Here is a 19,975-nt window from a genome sequence, read left to right on the forward strand (position 1 = left end):
GTATACCATATTGACATTGAATAAACCAAACTTAATAAATCAAACAAGCTCACCATATTTTCAAACACCTCTCACAGGAATCTTTGAACTTCCAAATTCAAGATTCATACAAATTTGTACCCTGGCCTGGTCCGTCACTTTATTGCATCCCCAAAAACACTTTTCCGTTGTGTAGTGGGTTTTAGCAGTGCAAAATCGATGAAGTTGTTTTCTTAATTTGTAGCATCTCTGTGTTTTCTTAAGTTGTAGTGAGAGTTGAGCCCCCAGGGCCACCATACAATTTGCCCTGAAGAGGTAGCAGCTAAGAGGATGCATTAGCTGTTAGCTTGAAAAACAAAGAAGACTGAAGCTATTGCTTAGACTGGTGAGTAAACAGCTGTTAATGCCAGGACTGGCTGGACAGATAAGCTGTTGATGTATAGTTATTTACAGTCTAAAAACGATCGAACAATCGATTTTCGATCGAACAATAAACCAAATACGGCACATTATAGAGAATAAGTGAGAATCAAAATGGCATTGATATTGTTGTTGTTTCAGCATAGTCAGAAAAGCTCCTTTATTAATGTACAAAATTAGAAAAAACTAAACAGTTTGACTAAGAAATCTCTAATGTCCATACCGATGGTCATTCTTTGTGTTTGCTCCAAACAAGGGCCAAACCGGACTTGTGGATTTTCTGGTAGACTGCCCAAGTGGGCGTGATAAAACTGCATAACTTTGCCTTTCCACTGATTTTAATTCTCCTCATGTTCCATACAGTAGAATAGATCAACATCATGTACGACAGTGAAGGACAGTGTCTGAAAAGTGAAGGAGCTCAGACTGATTTGATCCATTATGAAAGGCTTTCAGGGACAGAGACAAACTGTGTCCTTCCTAAGAAACAACAATGTTCTGCTCTTGTTCCATACTGAAAATAAAAACACACATAAAAACCAAGGTGCACAGCTCTCAGGGTGGATTTTTACCATGACAAAACACTGAATACAACATTTTATTCTTCAAATTCAAATTAATCAAAGGTCTTCAAACATCCACTGCCATTAGAGTCTGAGTCCTCTCCCTATGGTAATGTCTACAGACACTCCATAGAGATCCATTTTAGAGTCGACGGCTTAGAAACTCAACAGTGAACCTGCCTCTTAGCCATTTGTCTGCCAACCCTGCCCTCTGCTGGCGACAACACACAGTGGCGCTTCTGCTTCAGCAAACAGATTCAGGTTTAGTATTCACAGAGGCATGTGTTCCCTCCACACAATAGTTGAGTGTCCCCGCTTCCCTGTGTTTCCCGGAAAATTGAAATGAATGATTGAAACATTAGAGCGTGGTGGACGAGGGCGGCCTGTGACATCATCAGCTTCTGCTATTTATTATTATAAGTGGTTTCCTAGGAACCTCAGCTCCTGGTGATGATTTTACACCTGAAGACTTGGAACACATAGCCCCTCTTTCTGTACACGACTCATTGTAAATGCCTTGTAAACATTGATTACATACTGATTATAACTATTGACAGGGTATGTTTTATATATATATTTTTTCAACTAATTCTATTTCTGATTCTGATTTAGGTCTCACATGTATTATCAGTATTAGATGTTGGGAATCTTCTTATTTTTATCTAAATATTTCTTAAGACACAAAACCTGCAATTACAACTTTATCCATGCAACATTCTACTCTTTCTTCTTGAAATATGCCGTTTTCCACAGAAATTATGACTTTTTTTTAAATAAAAAAATATGGCATTGTTCTTGTAATTTACTTTAGGCTCAAAATGTCTTCAAAGTGGTCCTTACAATAAGACTCCATTCTAATTTACGGAGGCAACAGACACAGATCAACAACATTTAAACATTTACATCTATTTTGCTCTCTATAACTCCAGAGAGATATATCATCTAGTCACTAAGGTGGCCCGTATTTTGTTTAGAGTTGGACAGTGTTGTATGGACATGTAAACCATGTTATTCATAGGTGTGTTTGTGCACATTCAATAACTGCTAATAAACTGTATATTTTTTCTTCCAGACATCTAAATTTGAAATGAAAAGAGTGTTAAGAAATGAAAATATACAGAACTGTGAGAGACCTTGGCACCAGAGCTTCATGAGGTATTATGGTCTCATGGCTCAAAGCCTGGCTGTGCTCTTGAGTCCTCTCTTTCTCAGATGTGCTTTAAAAAAGAAAGTCAATTCAGGACTTGGCTGCTCCAAAACCAAGGACAACCATGAGTCAGTCTCCATAGACTTCTCATAAACTTTACCACAGAAACAAACATGTTTACAGCCTGGTACAAAAAACATATTTTGGTCTTTATAGCTAATTTCCTCTTTCGTGCCGACTGTGCTGGCGGAATTTTTATGTAAATAACTCATAGGCTTAAAGTTAATTGAAGGCTTTGCCTCTTTGAATGACAGCTGAATGAGCAAATGCCTGCGACAAGCCGGCATGTATTCAAGTCTCAACTCTACACAAGTCCCTCCTATCTGCCCATTGGATTACCAAGGAATAAGGGGCAGAGTCAAACATTGCCAAGATGGTGACAGTGCAGCAGCTCGCTCTGAGCTTTAAAACTGCTCCTCAGAAACCGTTGTACAGAACAAAACAGTCACAATCTCTCTGTCTTTTCCACGCACCATTTAAAACACCACCCTCCATAAGTATCAGCAGAAACACTGACAACCCACTTGTTGATTTAAAGGCTTCTTTTCTTATCTGTGTGGGAAGTCTGAGAATTTCCACCGGGATATGATTTTCTAATATTAATCACACCATGAGTGACAGATTTTTAAAATAACATTTAAACATTGATAACATTCAGGGGGCTTCACTGCCTGGCCTTGGTCAAATATTATCGGCAAACAGTTGACACACATCAACATCCTCCCTCTCTGCCTGGTTCCACCTCCTCCTGCTCTGTACAAAGCCGTCGACGTGATGAACTGCCGTCAATGCTAAGTGGCTGATTTGTAATCGGCTGTCTCACTCAGAATTACACTTAATTTCATCCGCTGATGTATCATGTAGCCTTCATCAGGACTCGGCTCTACTTAAACAGCCTTGAACTAGGACTTCCCTGCACAGGTCTCATACATTCATAGTTAACTACAGTGGTGGCTGCTGATGAATGTTGTTTTTCATAAATCTGTAATTTCCCAGCTTGGGATAAGGTATATCTATCTAAAACATCCAAATACCTAGTGCTCGTCTGTAATAAAGCCCCAACATGAGAAATTGTTCCGAAAAAAATTAAAACATATACTTATCTAATTTTTTTCGGAACAATTTCTCATGTTGGGGCTTCAATACAAGAGGGACATTACAGACGAGCACTATGGAGGTATACAGGCTATTTGGATGTTTTTTGTTGTGTCTGTTCGCAACCGTCATATGGACATGCAGTGCTGCATGGAGCCCCACTGTAACTCAGAGAAGGCACGAAGGACTCTGAAACTTCTCTTAGCCCTTAGTCGACATGAGGGTGAGTAGATAATGAGTGAAATTTGAATTTTGGGTGAACTATCCCTTTAACTCTGTATCTTATTTTAAATCTTTCCTTAAGACTCACTTTTATTTACCTTTTAGTTTTTAATTGACCACTGATTGTTTTGTATTATATATTTAAGTTTTGATTTCTGTTTTGATTTTTTAGGTAACATCCAAATTCGTAAATAAATACTTATTCATTTCTAAGTATGTTTCTAAGTGTATTTTTTGAGAAGTATTTTCAGGGGTGGACGACTAAATATTTGTTGCTCTGTTTCAGCAGGATGCTGCACAAGGGCTCAAAAACGACTACAATATCATCCAGCAACAGTGTGACAGATGTTTTTAATATTCTACGCACAACATGTGTTGCACCACACAGAGAGATAAGTTATATCAGGCTTTGGCTGTACAGATAGTTCTTCGTTTGGGATTTGTTGACAGTACAAAAAAGATAATAACAAATGTTTTAAAGGGCAATTTTCCCTATATTGAACCTTGTTTCTTTCCTCTTATTTTGATCAGGAATATCCAGTATGCATCATGGCTGTAAACTGTTCACTCCCAGCTGGGTGTATTGAGGGTAAACAGCTTGTTGTTGTTGTGTTTTGTGCCGTTTCCAAGGGAAGAGAGTGATCAAATGAAATGTTCTGGTACACTGTACTTAAGAGCTGTTTATTTTCTCTGCCTGCCTACTGGACACAAGTACAAAGAAGTGGCTCTTGCAGTGCTGCACCCGACCCAACCCAGGAGAAAACTACTGACATTTTCCTGCCTGGAGTCAAAAGAATGACTAAAAATCCTGAATCTCTCTCTTTAACGTTCAGATTTCTGGCATTAATGAAACTGTTTCTGCCTCCAAAATTTCTTGGAGCCACACCTTCATCCTGTTTCAGAGTAGGCTAGGCTACTAACCCATCCAGGCACTGCCACTGGGGCAGATGGGTCTGCTTGGTGGTTCTGGGTCTCAAGAGCTACTCTGACCTTTGTTCATCAAGATCTGCTGTGGCTAATATGGCTGCTTGGTAATTCTGCCCCGCTGCCATCTGCCTTTTGAGTCCCTGAAAATGTGTGAGGGGCTTTATTTTTGCTACTACATTTTAACAATATTTTCAGGCCAAAAGCACTCCTCACTAAGATTACACAGTTGGAAACAAACTTTAAAGGTACCACTGAACATAAAAACCTGGCGACACGACATGTCAGCCACCACCGAGCTTGCCCGCTCGATGTATATATGAATGATATGAACTGCAAATTTAGAGCTTATCAACACTTCAGTTTGTTGATGGGGGTAATTATTGATGAATGAAAAACTTACTTTTGAACGAAATAATCGATTTTCGTGAATAGATAACAGGAGAACTTACACAATGTACCTTTAAAGAGGAACTATGCAAGTCCGGTCGCTTTTCTACTGTTTTGCTAAATCCTCAAGCCTTAGCTACTGTGCGTTCACACCAAAAGCTTCCAAAGCGTCAAAAACGCCGGAAGTCAATTCATTTTCAATGAGAGCCCGGCGACACTGAGCGTCCAAAGCGTCAACAGGCGTCGCCGCGCTTCCAAAGCGTCACCAGATGAGAAGTTGAGCCAGGTTTAACTTTAGGGTAATTAACTATGACGCAGTTCAGCGGCAACCGGCGGCAGCATGTCAGAATAGAGATGTCCGTCGGCTGCCTTTTTTTTGTATTTCGGCTCCTCAATGACCAGCGCGATCGAACTTTGACGAACTTTAGCGGCCAAAGCGGCTGAAAATATTTGCCGTTTTGGGAGCTGTCTTGTCTGACGCCCACCCTCGAGCGTTTTTGACGCTTTGGAAGCTTTTGGTGTGAACGCACAGTTAGAGAGTCTTAATGACAACACTTAAAAGAAAGAAGAAAAAAAAAAACACAGGAAAGTTTGTTGAACTAATTTTCTGAATGTTACATTCCCCCTTAAAGCAGAAGTGAGTGATCCGGTCGTTTTCGCTAATGCTGCGTTCCAGGCAGGCTTTTGAAATCGTAAATTACAGCTTCAAGTCACAACTTACGACTTTGTAGCGTTTCAGGCAACCCACTCGTGTTTTTCCGACCTGTTTTACCGGTGAAAGTCACTATAACGGCCACTCGTAACTTCCGACCGGTGAACTCGTACCAGATCGAACTGGTACCACTTCACGGTCGGAAAAATACGAGTTTCCTTGAACGCACCATAACAGTCCTCGTCCCTACGTCACCACATTCACGGCGTTCCTTGGCTGCACACACAGCCCTGCATGCCGTTCTCTCTCCTCATTGGATAAAAACTGTAGGATACGATAAATGTTTTCTCCTCGGCTCAGAGCAGAGCAGAGGGACTGAGAGACCCGTGTTTCAGTCCAAACACTCTATGTAAGTGATTGCTGTCGGAAGATATAACTATTTAAGACTTATATTAACACAAATATATCACTCACTTCTGCTTTAATTATTTACCAACAGAAAAAGAAAGAAGAAAAAGACAAGAGAGTGTCATGGACAGAGTGAGGTTGATTTTTCGAGACAATTTATTTAAACTTGAATTCATTTACAGCAGTTCCACTGGAGAGGGAAAAAGGATCTGAATGACATCCTAGCCACATTAAACCTATGGTCCTATCTACTGTATGTACAGGGAGGAGGATGCAGCTCGACAGTGCAGAAGGCACAGAGTTGGCTTAATACTAGCCTGTAAGCGCTGCTAATATGGCAGAAAGGAGAACGAGGTGAAATGGCAGCCTTATATACGAGACTCCTGTGTGTTTTCGCTTGATGTGAAAAGCCGAGGAGGAGAATATGGCTCCACTGTTTTTACCCCAGTCCTCAGTAATATAGTGGAGCAGATTCAAAACTACGACAGCAAGCATGGTCATGTGAGCTTCCTGTGAGCTCAGAGGTGATATAACATGAGCACTGTGTTTGGATTGCTGGAGGGCCGGAGCGTTTTACAATACGTGATATGTGAAAAGAAGAAAAACTGGACAAATGTTAAGGCATTTTGCAATTAGAGACGCAGTTCTAACCAAAAAAAGATGAAAACAGTGACGTCACACAAAGAGGGATAAGACGCAAGTAAAATGCAGGTCACCAACATTAATCATGATGGTTTGGCAATAATATAACATGCTTCATTCATATCTCCAAGTTCCCTTCACTTGCATACACCCATCTCCAACCTCCAACCTCCCACCACCCACTTCCCACCCCGTCCGGTAAGAGCTGCCGGATCCTCTGTTAAGAAAGAGTTCAGCTGTGAGTGCACAGGAGGCGGCAAGAAGCAACAGGTGCATGCTTGAATATGATACACATCAGAATTAGGAAGACTTGTCCTATAGCATCATTCATCGTGGAGAGAAAAGGTTATCAACAGTTGTCAGGGCCCAAACCGAACCACCGCTCACTCATCGCACTCACACACATGAAACAATAAATGTACAAAGTGTTTGATACAATACTGTGACAAAAGATTTGTTTTTGCCACAAAAAAAAAAGGTAAAACTGTATACAAATGAATAGCGCTTGAACTAAAAACACAATTCAAGTAAAGCCTTTCAAACTGAAAAAAATAAAAATCATAACAATAATCAAACTACATCATATTTTAAAATAAGTTGGAATTCTTGCATCTCAGATTTAGATTATGCTTCTTATTAAAAAGTACATTCAACAGGTACATCAATTATGGAACAAAAATATAATAACACAGAGGTAAGTAAAATCTACCAGTCATTGCTATTGAAAGAAAAGTCATACATAAGGTATATTAAAGGCGGATTTAGAGCGTTGTTTATTCTCTAGTTTTCCTTCCAGACTGTTTCTACTACTTCTTCATTTGTGGCAAAACAGCACAGTGGACAATGGTTGGCGACTCTGGACTTAGATTAAAGGAGCGTACTGTTTTTGTTTTTTCCCTTTATAGAAAAGCCAATGTGATGCGGAACACTTAGAATAAATGATTGTCAACGTCAGCCATGATCTCAGAGTATGAATTATATAACCACTGGAGGAGAACGACTTTCCTCCTTTAAAGCTACAGTTTCAGCTCAACACAATGAAAGTTTTGTTTGTGTGGACGACAAGGGAGTTGTGTGTTATTTTTTTCTTCAAATTTTTTCAATTTCTGTCACCATACACTGAGGGAATCCAACCACACTCACAGGTATCAGGGCTTTTAGAGAATCACAGTCTAAAGCCGCCTTTATCCATCTGAACATCTCCCAAACTCTCACTCACACACACATTCACACACCAAGTGAGTTTTTGCACATTTTGTTGTACTACAAAATAATAAAACTTATTCAATAATAAATATAATCTTATAAATATAATTATAGGCTAAATCATAATTATATTTACTCTAAGGAAGCATCACACTCAGACATTTTTTTTCTTCACATTTCATCTCACAGGAGCAAATAACACAAAATGTGCAAGAAATCCGAAGGTGCACTAACTATGCAACCACTTGAACACGTGCAACTGATATTCGTTTGCTTACAAAATAAAATCACAAGTAATTCAAAAGCCTCCTAAAAAATATAATAACTCGAGGGCCACTTAACATTTACACTGAAAAGACACAGATCACATTTGATTTCAGACCACAGGCTCGCCACACTGTGGGAACCAAAAAGAGGAAGGAGGCTGTGGAAGGAGGGGGGGGGGTCGGCGAGTTTAACGTTGGAGCGAGATAACACGACCCCCCACCAACGTCAGGTTTTAAGCAAACAAGTCAATCATATCGTACTGTAGGTAAGGCAAGATAATGTTTTGCTTCATCCAGGTGCAACAGAGAAGAAAGACTTTATCGCACATCACATGAATCTAAAAGCCAAAACTACGAAACCGCTGCAGAGCGAGCGGCAGCTGGCCGGTGAGCGTTGAAGCCACGGAGGACAGAAAAACAAAAAGGCAAAAAATCTTATTTTAAGTGATGACATTTACTTGTCTCAAAATATGTATATTTATAGATTTAAAAAAATTAGCACAAACCACAGATTCCACAGCTTAATTTACTGCCATTAAATCGGGACTCAGTCGGTTTTACTGTTGATAATGTTTGTTGTGTTTTGTTTGTATATTAATGTGCACAGTGCAATTATCTAAATACTTTACAGAAACTGCAGACACACAAGGGGGAAATGGATCCTTAATTTGGTGGAGACACAATATGATTGAGAGCTCGAGTCAATTGTTAAATGTAACTGTGCAAAGCTGCTTTTGGATGGACTTAATGAAACGATTTCTTTCTTTCAGACTCTTTAGAGTTTGGTGCTACATTAATTCTCTTCCCCCGTTGACGCTGCAATGACAAGTGCATACTGAATATTTTAATCACAAAAGCATCTCAACCTTGCGCAAATATCTCACCCCGGGTACTCCAGCGTACAGCGTTCAGCTCACTTAAAGCTATTTAAAGTGACTGAACACCACTCTCTCTCTCATCAAGGGAGATAAAAACGCTTCGGACATCTCAAATCCTTCTGTAAACAAACATTTACGTGATAAATGCTATGAAATGTTTAGTGTAATCCACCTCTCTGTGGTATGAACTTTTTCTTCTTGATGTTGCTTGAAAAACAAGAGACTAAACGGCTGATAGAAAAATGGCAATGTAGTTTTTGAATCTGGCCTTTTCTTTTTAACGTACTGCATGTTTGGACATGGCACAAGGGGACTCAGGCAAAATAATAATAATAATAATAATAATAATAATAAACAAAAAGAAAAAAAGGTTTTGCACAGAATATCAGAGTTCCTACAAATATTTACACCACAGATACAGGCACTTGTATATCTTTGGTTGGAGAAACCCAACATTGCAAGAGTAATGCATTCACAGAGCTTTTGTGTCCCTTATTGTATTTCCAGGGTTCACTAGGCAACTGGTATGTTTATTTTTATTTCTTCTGTTTCTTTGAGTTTGTCTGTGTTACAGGTAAGTTCTGAGACAACTCTCTGACGTCTGTTTAACTCTCTGACAACGCCACCTGCAACAGAGGAGAGGCAGTTTAGTGCAGCTTACAACCTGAAGACACAGTCCCACAATGCACGCACACACAAACACACAACAAAAACAGATAGAAAAGATTCTCTATAAGAGCTACTTGTTTTGCTACATAGCCAACGTTAGTATTAGCAGCTGCTTATTCACCAGTCTACAAGAAACTTGTGAGATCAAGGAGCTGGGTGAAATGGCCCCAAAAATAAAATCACACCACACCTGACTCAGTAGCTCGGATCTGGGGTTGATCGTCTTTAACATGTTGATGAACTAAGGCTTTCAGCTGTATATACGGCTCCGTATCTTTGATGATGTAAAAACTCCAACACGTTTGTCCCATCTTTGCACTGTGACCTCTTCTTCTCATGCAGGGCGCCATGGGAAAATGATTCTGCTTTTGTTACGTAGCTGCTAGTTAGCCATAGTTTCAGGGCTGCTGCTGTCTCCTGCAGCTCACAGCGCCTCGGGCTCCTCCCACTCAGCTGCTGTTTCTGTTTGATGCTGAACAAATGAGTGCTGCTGCTGCTTTCAGTCTCTACAGATTTAACACCAGCAGTGGTTTGATGCAGATTGGACACTAAACGTAACAAACAACTTCCACATGACTGAGGAGACACTGTTCTCCTTCATGTTGATGTTTCACCCGTGTTGTGTTACAGGCTTTACAAGAATGCTCCGGATGTACTGAAGTTCCTGTAGCGATTTGATGAAGGTCTAGTAATCTTGTTGTCACTTTCCGATACCGAGTCAGAATGGCATCCAGAAGACGTGATTACTTACTAATTAATTACAACCTCTTGTATTGTAAAAGCAACAATAGCTGGAGCTCTCCTAGGTAAACAGCTTTTGATGCTAACACTGGCTATGTAGCAACAGCAACAACAGCTTCCTGAAGTTCTCAAGTAGCTGCCATTCCTGATCGAAATGTGGCAGAAATGGGGCAGCTTAAAGAATTATGTATGTAAGCAAGAAGCTAAAGCTGTGAAGAAATCACTAACATATTTATTTTGCAATTGGCTGGAGGGTAAAGTATTGGATTTAAGGACTTCTTCACTTACATTTTCCTTTTAAAATGGCACATGCTCAACTCTGTCTCATATTTTCCCTTTAAATCAGATTTTCCATGATGTGTTTATCACTGAGTTAGTGGAGCTTCACCAGCAGGAGTGATTCTTCAGTGAAAACAGCTCGATTTAACAAGATATTGACGTTTTCTGTGCTATTTATTCAGCAGACTATTGAAGGGAGGAATAGCACCAACAGTCTGGCTCCACCCTCTTCTACCTGCATCAAAAAAAGAACCTGTATAATTTGCCCTGTTGTTCCCTCGGCAGGAGACTCACAACCAAAGTGAGTCAGAGCCAGATGGACTGTTTCATCTCTGACCTGCTGTGAGCTCCCTCCTCCTACAGTGGCTGTGATGAAAGGTGATATATACACAGTTAATGCTGTTGAGCTACATTGAGCAACAAGACCAGAGAGGACGCTCCTCCTGAGATGAGACAGGAGCACAACTCACCCCCCTGCTACAACAACTGGAAATGTCATTTACAGCTAAATTTGCAAATAGGCGTGCATTAACATCAGCGGCAATATGTGCTAGTTTTCCTAAGCAGTGAGGAGTTAATGTGCCAAAACAATACTAAAAAAGTAAAAGAGTAGAAAACAAGAGGCGTGATTGGTTTGTGTCTGTGACCGATCATTGGTCAGCTGATGCTTTGCTGAAACTACCTGTTGAGGTCATATAGCACTGCTGGTGTCTGTTGTACCTTCTCAGGGCAGAAGTCGGGGTTGGTTTGTCGTACTTTGCCGGGTCGCCCCTTAATGACTGCATAGCAGAACATAGTGATGACCATGACAAACAGGAAGTAACTAGTGTGCATCAGATGCAGGTTGATGAGAGAACGGTCATCCTGGTAACACAGAGATAAAGACGAGAGTTAACAACCAAAGGGTTTGTTTTTTAACATAAAAACAATTTCAACGTGCTCAGCAAAGTGCAGAAATACTGCTGTAGGTGCAGATTAACTGATCAGCACCAGTTCCTACCACTTATATTTACTTAATTAAATATACAATATATGACTAGAAGATAGTTATTATCAATAAACTTAGTATGATAGCTGAGACTTTATATTGATAGTATGATACATGTCTGCAGCCTGGTATTACAGACAATTAATCCTGTACATTTAATTTTTCTTAAGATATGTTTGGAACTTTTTCAGGCTTTTATTATGACAGAGGGGCTTCTGTGGTTAGGACCAAGCCTACATGTTAGTGCTTTCCATGGTTGAGCCATTGGAGCACACGTGAATCCAGTATGTTTAGTATGCCACATCGCTCAGTCTAATCTTTGTACATGAAAAACCTTGATAGAGGAGACATTTAAAACGCCAGTGTCAGACCTAATGTCTGTAAGGCACCTTGTCCATACGACAGGTTAAACCACCATGCCTGAGCTCTAACGTCATGATAACATGACCCTCAGAAATAACTCAATAGCCTAATATAATTTCATCCCATGTGGTGTTTTTTTTATACAAAAACATTAGAGAAAAGAAATAAAACACGGCTGGAAATAAAACAAACATTTTACAGCCATTTCTGCACCATTTATCAAAAGAAAAGAAGGACAGAAACAAGAAGCTCAAGTGACAATCCATTTCTCTGTTATTTTGTTGATGATGTCTCAAGCACCGCTCTTGAATCCTCCTTTGTGTTGAAGTGGGCTGAGATCAGGTAACTGTGCAGGCACAGCATATACTTTTAAATTGTTTCCAGGCTTGCTGGACCATTCAGAGCACAGTTGTGGTCTGTCAATGGGATCATTGTAATCCTGGAACAATCTACCGCCATCAGCATAGAACCAAGACTAAATGGCTTTCAGAATGGGCTTTTGTGCTTGGTCACATTTACCACCTTGTCTTATAAGGGAGTCACACTATACCCAGCCTGAAAGTCACACCTGAATAATTTCACGGGCCTTTCCTGTATTTTTCCATGTATTGCGCTGTGCTATAATAAAACAGAAAAAGAAAACAAATCTGGATCTGCTATAAACCAGAAAAAAAGGAAGCAGTGACTCACATCTGGAACGATGACAGTAAGCTTTGGGTTGAGTGCGTGGTACACCTTGCCGATGGCTCCTTTGTAACACCAGAAGGGGTTGTAGTCCTGACTGTACTTGGTGTCCGAGTCACGGACTGTGGTGAACACCTTGTACCAAGATGTGGCATTGGTGTATGTCTCCGGCACGCAGTGTGGCGGCTGCCTGCAAACCAAAACACACACTGGTTACAGTAGTGACAACAAAGAAGTTACAGATTAATTTAATGACCTTTGTATGATTCTCTTTATTCTCTGATTATTCATTTTCTAATGTATTTTAGTACTGGGCATTTTACAGAATTTAAGTTGCCAAGCTAAACTGTGTATAACATTGAACTAAAATCAATATACGAGAACAAATGATTTATATTATTGTTTATACTTTAAAGAGATTATTTTTGCACACTGCGCAGTTAATCTCTGGACCCCAAGAGGTCTCCAAAAACAGCTAACACACCAAAGTGCTTTCAACTTAAGTGAGATACCGCAGGGTAACATTCAAAGCAGCAACGACTACCAATATCAAAGTCACTCCTGACATCTCATAAATCTAAAGGACACTGCTGGTGGCTCTCAGTCTCCACTTCAGCTGCAGTGCTGATGTTATAGATTCACAGACTGACAAGATGAGCTGCTGCTGCTTCATCCCTTAAGGCTCCAGAGGTCCTGGTGCCCATTTCATCAGATCCTCATCCTGCATGCTGCGTCTGCTGCATGAGATCATTTTCACACGTTTCACTTATCTAAACAAATAAACTTGTGCTGCCCCGCATGAGCACGCAACAGCCCTATAGGGGCCTCACAAATCCATCATTTGCATGTGCAAATCATTTGTGAAACTTGACATGAAATAAGTCACTATAGATTCACTGCTTAGGTCTCCCTCACAACTGATGTGAACACTGTTATACATAAGGAATCTGAAAATGGGACTTTTTATGACATTGAAATGGATAAGGAAAATACCACTCCAAATCATCATATGATTCAATTTAAATGATTTGTACGTTGCTCATTTATTTGTTATTTGCTAACAAACACTGAGATACTGTATATCATTGGGACGGCAATCACTCAGCTCTAGGCTGAGTTATAAAGTGTCGTCCTGTGACTGAAGGATGCGGTCCAACTCACACTGTGACTGGGAAGATATTGCTGGCCGCTGTGATGGTCATGCAAGTGCTGAACACCACCTGCTCGCAGTGTCCGTGCAGCACGCACTCGTCTGAGTTCCAGGATACGGGCAGGGTGAAAGTAATGTTTATTTCTTCATGGGTTTCCCGGCCTACGACAAAAAAAAAAAAAAGAGGCCATGTTAGAAATTAAAGAACAGCAGATTATTGTAAGATTGACCTTATTAAAGATAGACTTCAAATTCCCCCAAGATACTAACGTATTAGCCTTATATGTTTATTAAATGTACCCATGACCACGATTGACGTGCTTCTAACTTGCATAGCCACATTCTGGTAATTGTTGTGTTGACAGGGGAATAATGGTTGTGATTAGCTGTGATGAGGCCAAAACAAACTCCAGGCCTGGAGAGAAGTGCCTCCTTCCTCTGTGGCAATTATCAGAGCCTAAAACAGTCTAAACAGCGAACACACAATTCCCACAGCAGGAAACCAGGAACAGCCGCGACAGCAATATTTGATGTCATACCAGGCTTCTCCCCTGGTAACAAATGATAGACTGATTGTAGGCTTATGCAGTATTTATCAAACGGCAAAGGAGATTATAAGATTATCAATTCAAACTGAGTGGACTCCTGAGTGTGACTGAGCATAGATGTGTAGATCCTGGAAGAGGGCAAGGAAGGGACAATTCAAGTCGAAGTCAAACAACTGGTGATCTCTCTAATAAGTCATCAATCTGGGTGATTTCTCTCAAAAATCACATTTAAAGGTAAATTGGATGGAGAAGTAGACACAGAAAAACAGGAAAAACCTGTTAATTGATTTTGCAAGACTTCAATAACAGATGTTATTGACATTGCCAGGAAAGACTCTTCTCTGCTCATACTGCTCAAATTCGGCCAGCAATATTTACTCAGTGTAATACAATATTTGCATAGCTTCTTATTGACTTTGCCCACCCATTCTAGTTCCTTCTTAGATCTAAAACGACGTTAAGACTGCTGAGACAAACAAGGGCCTGATGAAAGGAAACGTCTGTCGTTGTAGAGGTTGGTACGTGCGTGTGTTCATTAACCACGGCAGGTTATCCATCAGCCTCAGCATGAAATGATTAAAACACGTCAAGACTTAATCAAAACAGATCAGGTGTACAAAGCTAAAATATCCTCACAGGCAGGAAGCTAAATCCACATATACAGCTAATCTGGACGGGATTAGTGTCAGTGCATCGGGTGGTGAAAATAAAATTATGTGACCTTACCTGTGGAAATTAATCTCCTCTGAATTGAAACAGAGACACAATATTTTCATTTTTGCTCTGTCACCAGGTAATGGAATAACATGTTTAAATTAATCATTTTACTCATCCTCTCAACAGCGATGAGCTCCTCATGTCCAAAGCATATCTCATTTTCTTCAAAAATAACCTCTGATACAGGTATGACATTTAATTTTAGCTGCTTTAACTATATGCATAACTTCGCTGTTTGGATTATCAAAGACGCAAATCTGCCACGTTTTATGATGCTGTCATTTCTTTCATCCTTCTTGAATCTTTATATGTGGAGCTGTGCAGCAAACGTACATACCGGTAAGTCGGCTGCCGAGAAAGAAGAATTCACAAACACATTTGAAGCTTCTGATTTACTTCTGTTTGAATGAAAACCAGGTGTATGTCTTTTTTTATATAGAACCTTTCTCACAAAGTTTCAAGGTGCTTGTACAGACAAAATAAAATGAAGTAAAAAAGAGAACAACAACCTTTATAGCCCTACTATAAAAATTATTTTATCTTTAGTGTCGGTCACAATGAATATACCATAATTTAAAGTTCAACAAAAATCTTATCATCTGTGCAAGTTATTGTCCTTGCAAATAACTCTGGACGTTGCATAACCACGTTCAGCACAGGCATGTGGACGTTAACCAGCAAGGTAAAGAGTGGTGCTGTTCACTACGTTCTGCAAACTACATATTTCTGCTCTTTTTTAATGTTTTCACATGTTTTTCATGAAGTGGAATAAAGTAAAAGAGGTTTGTGATTGAGCACTCGACAGATACGGACCACAAACACGCATGCATTCCTCAGCCTCTTACTTTTACCTTAACCGAAACGTAAGCTAAACTCTCAAACAAACCCTCTCCCACCTCAAGTTTTAAAACCTGGGATATAAAACAAGTCCCACCACACAGATCATTTTTACCAACAGACTGGTGGCGATGAGACAGAGGACCTACCAGAGAGACCAACTTGCTGCCCCAGCACTGTGGCGTACAGGTGAGTGATATTGCGAGAGTACCCTCCAAACGGGCGCTGGGGATCCAGCGTGAGGGTGATGGGGACTGAGATGTTGATGGGACCCGAGTCCTCCAGCAGCAGCGGAGCCTGGGTGCTGGAACGAGCCTGGCCGCTGGTCACGACCATGCTCTCTGGGGTGGTGGACTCGTTCAGGCCATGTTTTATTGTTTCATTCTCCGATACACAGAAATCCAGCTCATTGAAGCGCAGCAGGAAGGTGTTCCAGTCCTGACAAAACAGTATAAGTAGAGTAAGAAGTGTGGATTTGTTGTTTTTTGACGTGACAACAATATATCAATATCTATTATCTGATTTACACTGCATGTAAATAGTCTCCCCAGTAGCTACAGTATATTTATATCCATCTGTATACACAAGTCTGAGTAAAATACCAACAGCCTTTCTGATTTGCATTTGTTTCCTCTTCACATTCACATGCAAAGGTTGAATTTGGTTCGGGTTTGATTTTACTTACCAGTTATAATCTTTATAGTCATGTGTACAATACAGCCAGGTGGAGAGAAGGCCAACTGTACAGCAGCCTGAACAGTATATCAAGTAAACCTCATTGTTATCGTTACGTACTGTCAGGATCTTCTTTTAGCCTTACAGACTTATGTAGTAGAAATGGCTGTACAATTCATAGACTAAATGCAATTTGTGGCATAAAGCCTGTCACGGAGGTCATGGCCTGACATTTGCCATTAGCATTGACCATGTTTTACTGCTGCTTCAACGATGCTTGAAAGAGCACATCATATAATTTCATCTCTTTTAAAAAACTGTGTACACGTGTCTCACCTCTGTCAACTCTGGAGACTTTATCTCTTTGATCTTGAAGAAGTAACCGATGGTCAGGAAGGCGATGGCCACTGCACTGACGCTGATCATAAAGATGACCAATGGCGGACGGTTGTTAATGTAGCTTCTCAGGTTCTCTATAGGATTCAACAGGTACACCTGCCCATGGACAAATACACAGTGTGCAGACATGTAAGCAATGATCTGATTTATCACTGAGGTTTCTATCAATAGTAGAAACTAATAAGCTCTCACATAAATTATTCATTGTAATCTTCTAATGCAGCCACAGACATTCATATGCGACAAAGGATAACAGCAGCCTAGGGTTGGTGTCTTAAAACGTGAGTCTTTTCAATATTTAAAATATGATACATTATTATATGGAACAGAAAAGATTTGGGGTTGAAATTATGCAAAAATTAAAGGTAGTTTCCCCAAATTTAAGTCAGAATATATTTCAAGTAGATACTTTTGTCGTGCCAAGGTAACAGAAGGTCTTGTTTTAAATGATGCCTAATTTTACTTTAGGGCGGGGTTTAATTGAATAATTTGAATATTTCGGCTCTTTGTGTATTCTACCATCATGTGATGCTTACAATTACAATTTATTAACGACAAATGAACCACACATCAGAAAAGTTCAATTTAGAGCAGCAAAGCCTGAAAATAAATCTAATAGATATTAATCCAACATCAAAGAGAGAACATTTTAAGCTGCTAACTTCACTGCTCAGGTATATCTCAGGTGGAGTAGTAAAAACAGTGTGCTTGATGTTATAATTGTTTATCAGGAAAATGGAAAAAAACTGGTTGAACAGGATGCTTTCAGCAACAGATTGACGTATCAATGGTACGTCTGTCAGCATGTATTTTATGCCTTAAAGGTGCTAATATGGAGTGACTTCTTAAGGGTTTAAACTATTTTCACGACTGTTATTCAACTATTATGTCATAGACACAATAGTTAATGACTGGTGCATTATCAACTTACAAATTTAAAACAACAAATGACTGAAAGCTTCTTGAGACTGACTGTTTATAACATGGATCATTTATGCAAAATAAATATTTTACTGTACATCAAATACAGCCAAGTTGAGATGGTGAATTATATCCTTTATAGTAACTTAGGGCTGCACAATAAACCACAAAACATTCAGAATCTCAAAATGGCCATTATTATAGCTTAATTTCCTTTGAAGATAAAAAGTATCACAACAATCCTGACCATTGTTACCACCATAAGTGTTGTGTTGCTACAGAGACGCACTGGACAACAAATCATATTCTCAAGAAGTAAAGGGACATGTTTGGTACAAGACATAACAACACTCACATCATCAACTTTCTATTATTTTAAGTGAAAATTAAAAGCAAAAATGACCGTTTACACTGAAATCAAAAAGGTAACAACTGCCCACATGAATGCAATATGATATTTTTTGCAGCCTTCTGCAAAGGAAGAAAGCACGTTTCAATGTCCTTAAAGTGCCTGCCATTTCAAAAGTTAAACAAATAAATACATATAGCCAAAAATAGAAATAAACATGTTTTCCATCTATGTAAAGTAAGTGTCCCTGCATGTATCTACTCGATGTGTGAAATTCTCACAAGCCTTTACAACACTTCTCATCACCCTCCATAACTCTCAGGATATACTGTAGCTGCCTGACTAGCCACTTCCCTCAAGTCCACATACTCAATGTCAGTCCAGCAGAACGGCGTGTTTTCAGTGAAAAGGGATCAAAATATCTCTCCAAAACGCTTAGTCTCAGTTCATGCTATAACTTACAAGTCAAACGTTGACGTTTGGTTGAGGGGGGCGGCGGCATCACTGTTTTCAAACAACAGGGGCATTTTACTCTTCTGGAGAAACCGTGAGTGTAGTTCTGTAACAAGTTAAGCATTTAGCGAGCATCTTCACATTCAAACTGCACTGTTTTCTGGCCAAACCCTGTATTTGTCTCTCTTTACAGCAGGGACCGCAGCCAGCCAGGTGACACAAGCTGTCAACCCTGTAGCACGATGAGCTAGCTACATGGACCATCGGTAATTTTTATACAACAAAACTGAAATATTAACCGTCACACCATGACACTGGAAAAAAAAAACAAGTTAAAGATTTAACACAGTAGCAGCTCTCACCATTTTCTCTTTCTGTGCATGCGACGGATGCTAGCTGGGAGTTTCGTTGCGGGCCACAATAACGGCAGCAGTTATGCTAGCTGCGGAGCTAGCCTGCACTGCTAGCTGGCTGTTTTCCTTCCCGTAAACTAGTCCCTCCTGAATTTACAGCTGAAGAGCAGAAGTCGATGTTCGGTGGATACGGACAGACTTTCAGCGTAGAAAACACCACGTCTACTCCTTCCCATTCTTTGCTTTTATAGTTCAGTGCAGGTACGATGAGAAGTATCTCCTGCGCACAACCTGGGAACAGCGTCAGTAATATATCTGGGACCTCCCTGCTGACACTGCGTAGGGAAAGCGTCGCAGCGCCGCCTTCTGGTTATTTCCGTAGAATGTGCGCCCGAAATCGGTCGTCCGCGCACTGGGAGACGTTGATGCGTACGCAATTTACGTAGACGGCGAGAGAGAGCGCACCGTGTTTACAAACCTTTGAAGGATCCTGCTACAAAAGGTACCGACGGGAATTTAAAGTGCAAAGGTGCGTTGCCCAACTGGCAGGGAGATATGCTGACTTTATCATGTTTTCAAGTCTATGCTCTGTGAGGAAACAAAACACATCATCTTTTTACTTAGCTACGGTAACTTGGTCAAATTTTTCTTATTGTGCACGTGCACTTTAAATATTTAAACTAACTTATCATAGCCTACTTTATCTCCAGAGACGTTCCTGTTTTACTTGATGGTCGATCCTGTTCTACTTCTAGATCTTTTTATTGTGATGTTATAGTGTTTGTGTTTCCTGCCAAATACAAGAGTGCACAGCATTTTTTTTTTTAAATTATGGGACAAGAGAAAGTTCTTTTTATTCTTCTTATAATATTCTTAAAAACATTTTTAATGTTTATATATTATATGAAACTCAAGTTCACCCAGGAGTATTTTACTTGTTCTGGGATATCTTTACGCCATATACTGTTCTTATGTTTGAGTACTTCAGTCAGTTTTA

General features: G+C 40.0%; 1 protein-coding gene across 2 annotated transcripts; it reads right to left on the bottom strand.

Moving 5' to 3' along the window:
• Positions 1 to 5,998: 5,998 nt before the first annotated feature.
• Positions 5,999 to 19,299, bottom strand: tmem248 (transmembrane protein 248). Of its 2 annotated transcripts, none has more exons than XM_083987328.1 (7): positions 18,988 to 19,299; positions 16,840 to 16,998; positions 15,978 to 16,266; positions 13,738 to 13,888; positions 12,583 to 12,766; positions 11,262 to 11,405; positions 5,999 to 9,478 (listed from the first exon to the last, which is right to left on the bottom strand). In XM_083987328.1, exons 1-7 carry the CDS (start codon positions 18,988 to 18,990, stop codon positions 9,458 to 9,460), a joined length of 951 nt encoding a protein of 316 aa, XP_083843454.1. In that variant the 5' UTR covers positions 18,991 to 19,299; the 3' UTR covers positions 5,999 to 9,457. The 2 variants fall into 2 exon arrangements, with proteins under 2 accessions (XP_083843454.1, XP_083843453.1); XM_083987327.1 differs by having other exon boundaries at positions 11,224 to 11,405.
• Positions 19,300 to 19,975: the final 676 nt, after the last annotated feature.

This window comes from Trachurus trachurus, assembly GCF_905171665.1.
Source record: "Trachurus trachurus genome assembly, chromosome: 14".
Taxonomy (NCBI): domain Eukaryota; kingdom Metazoa; phylum Chordata; class Actinopteri; order Carangiformes; family Carangidae; genus Trachurus; species Trachurus trachurus.

Coding starts and splice junctions, on each gene's coding strand:
- tmem248 (XM_083987327.1), bottom strand. Junction 16,267..16,839: donor AGTCTCCAGAGTTGACAGAG/GTGAGACACGTG, acceptor CTGTTTTGTCAG/GACTGGAACACCTTCCTGCT. Junction 13,889..15,977: donor GCAGCAAGTTGGTCTCTCTG/GTAGGTCCTCTG, acceptor TTTTTGTCGTAG/GCCGGGAAACCCATGAAGAA.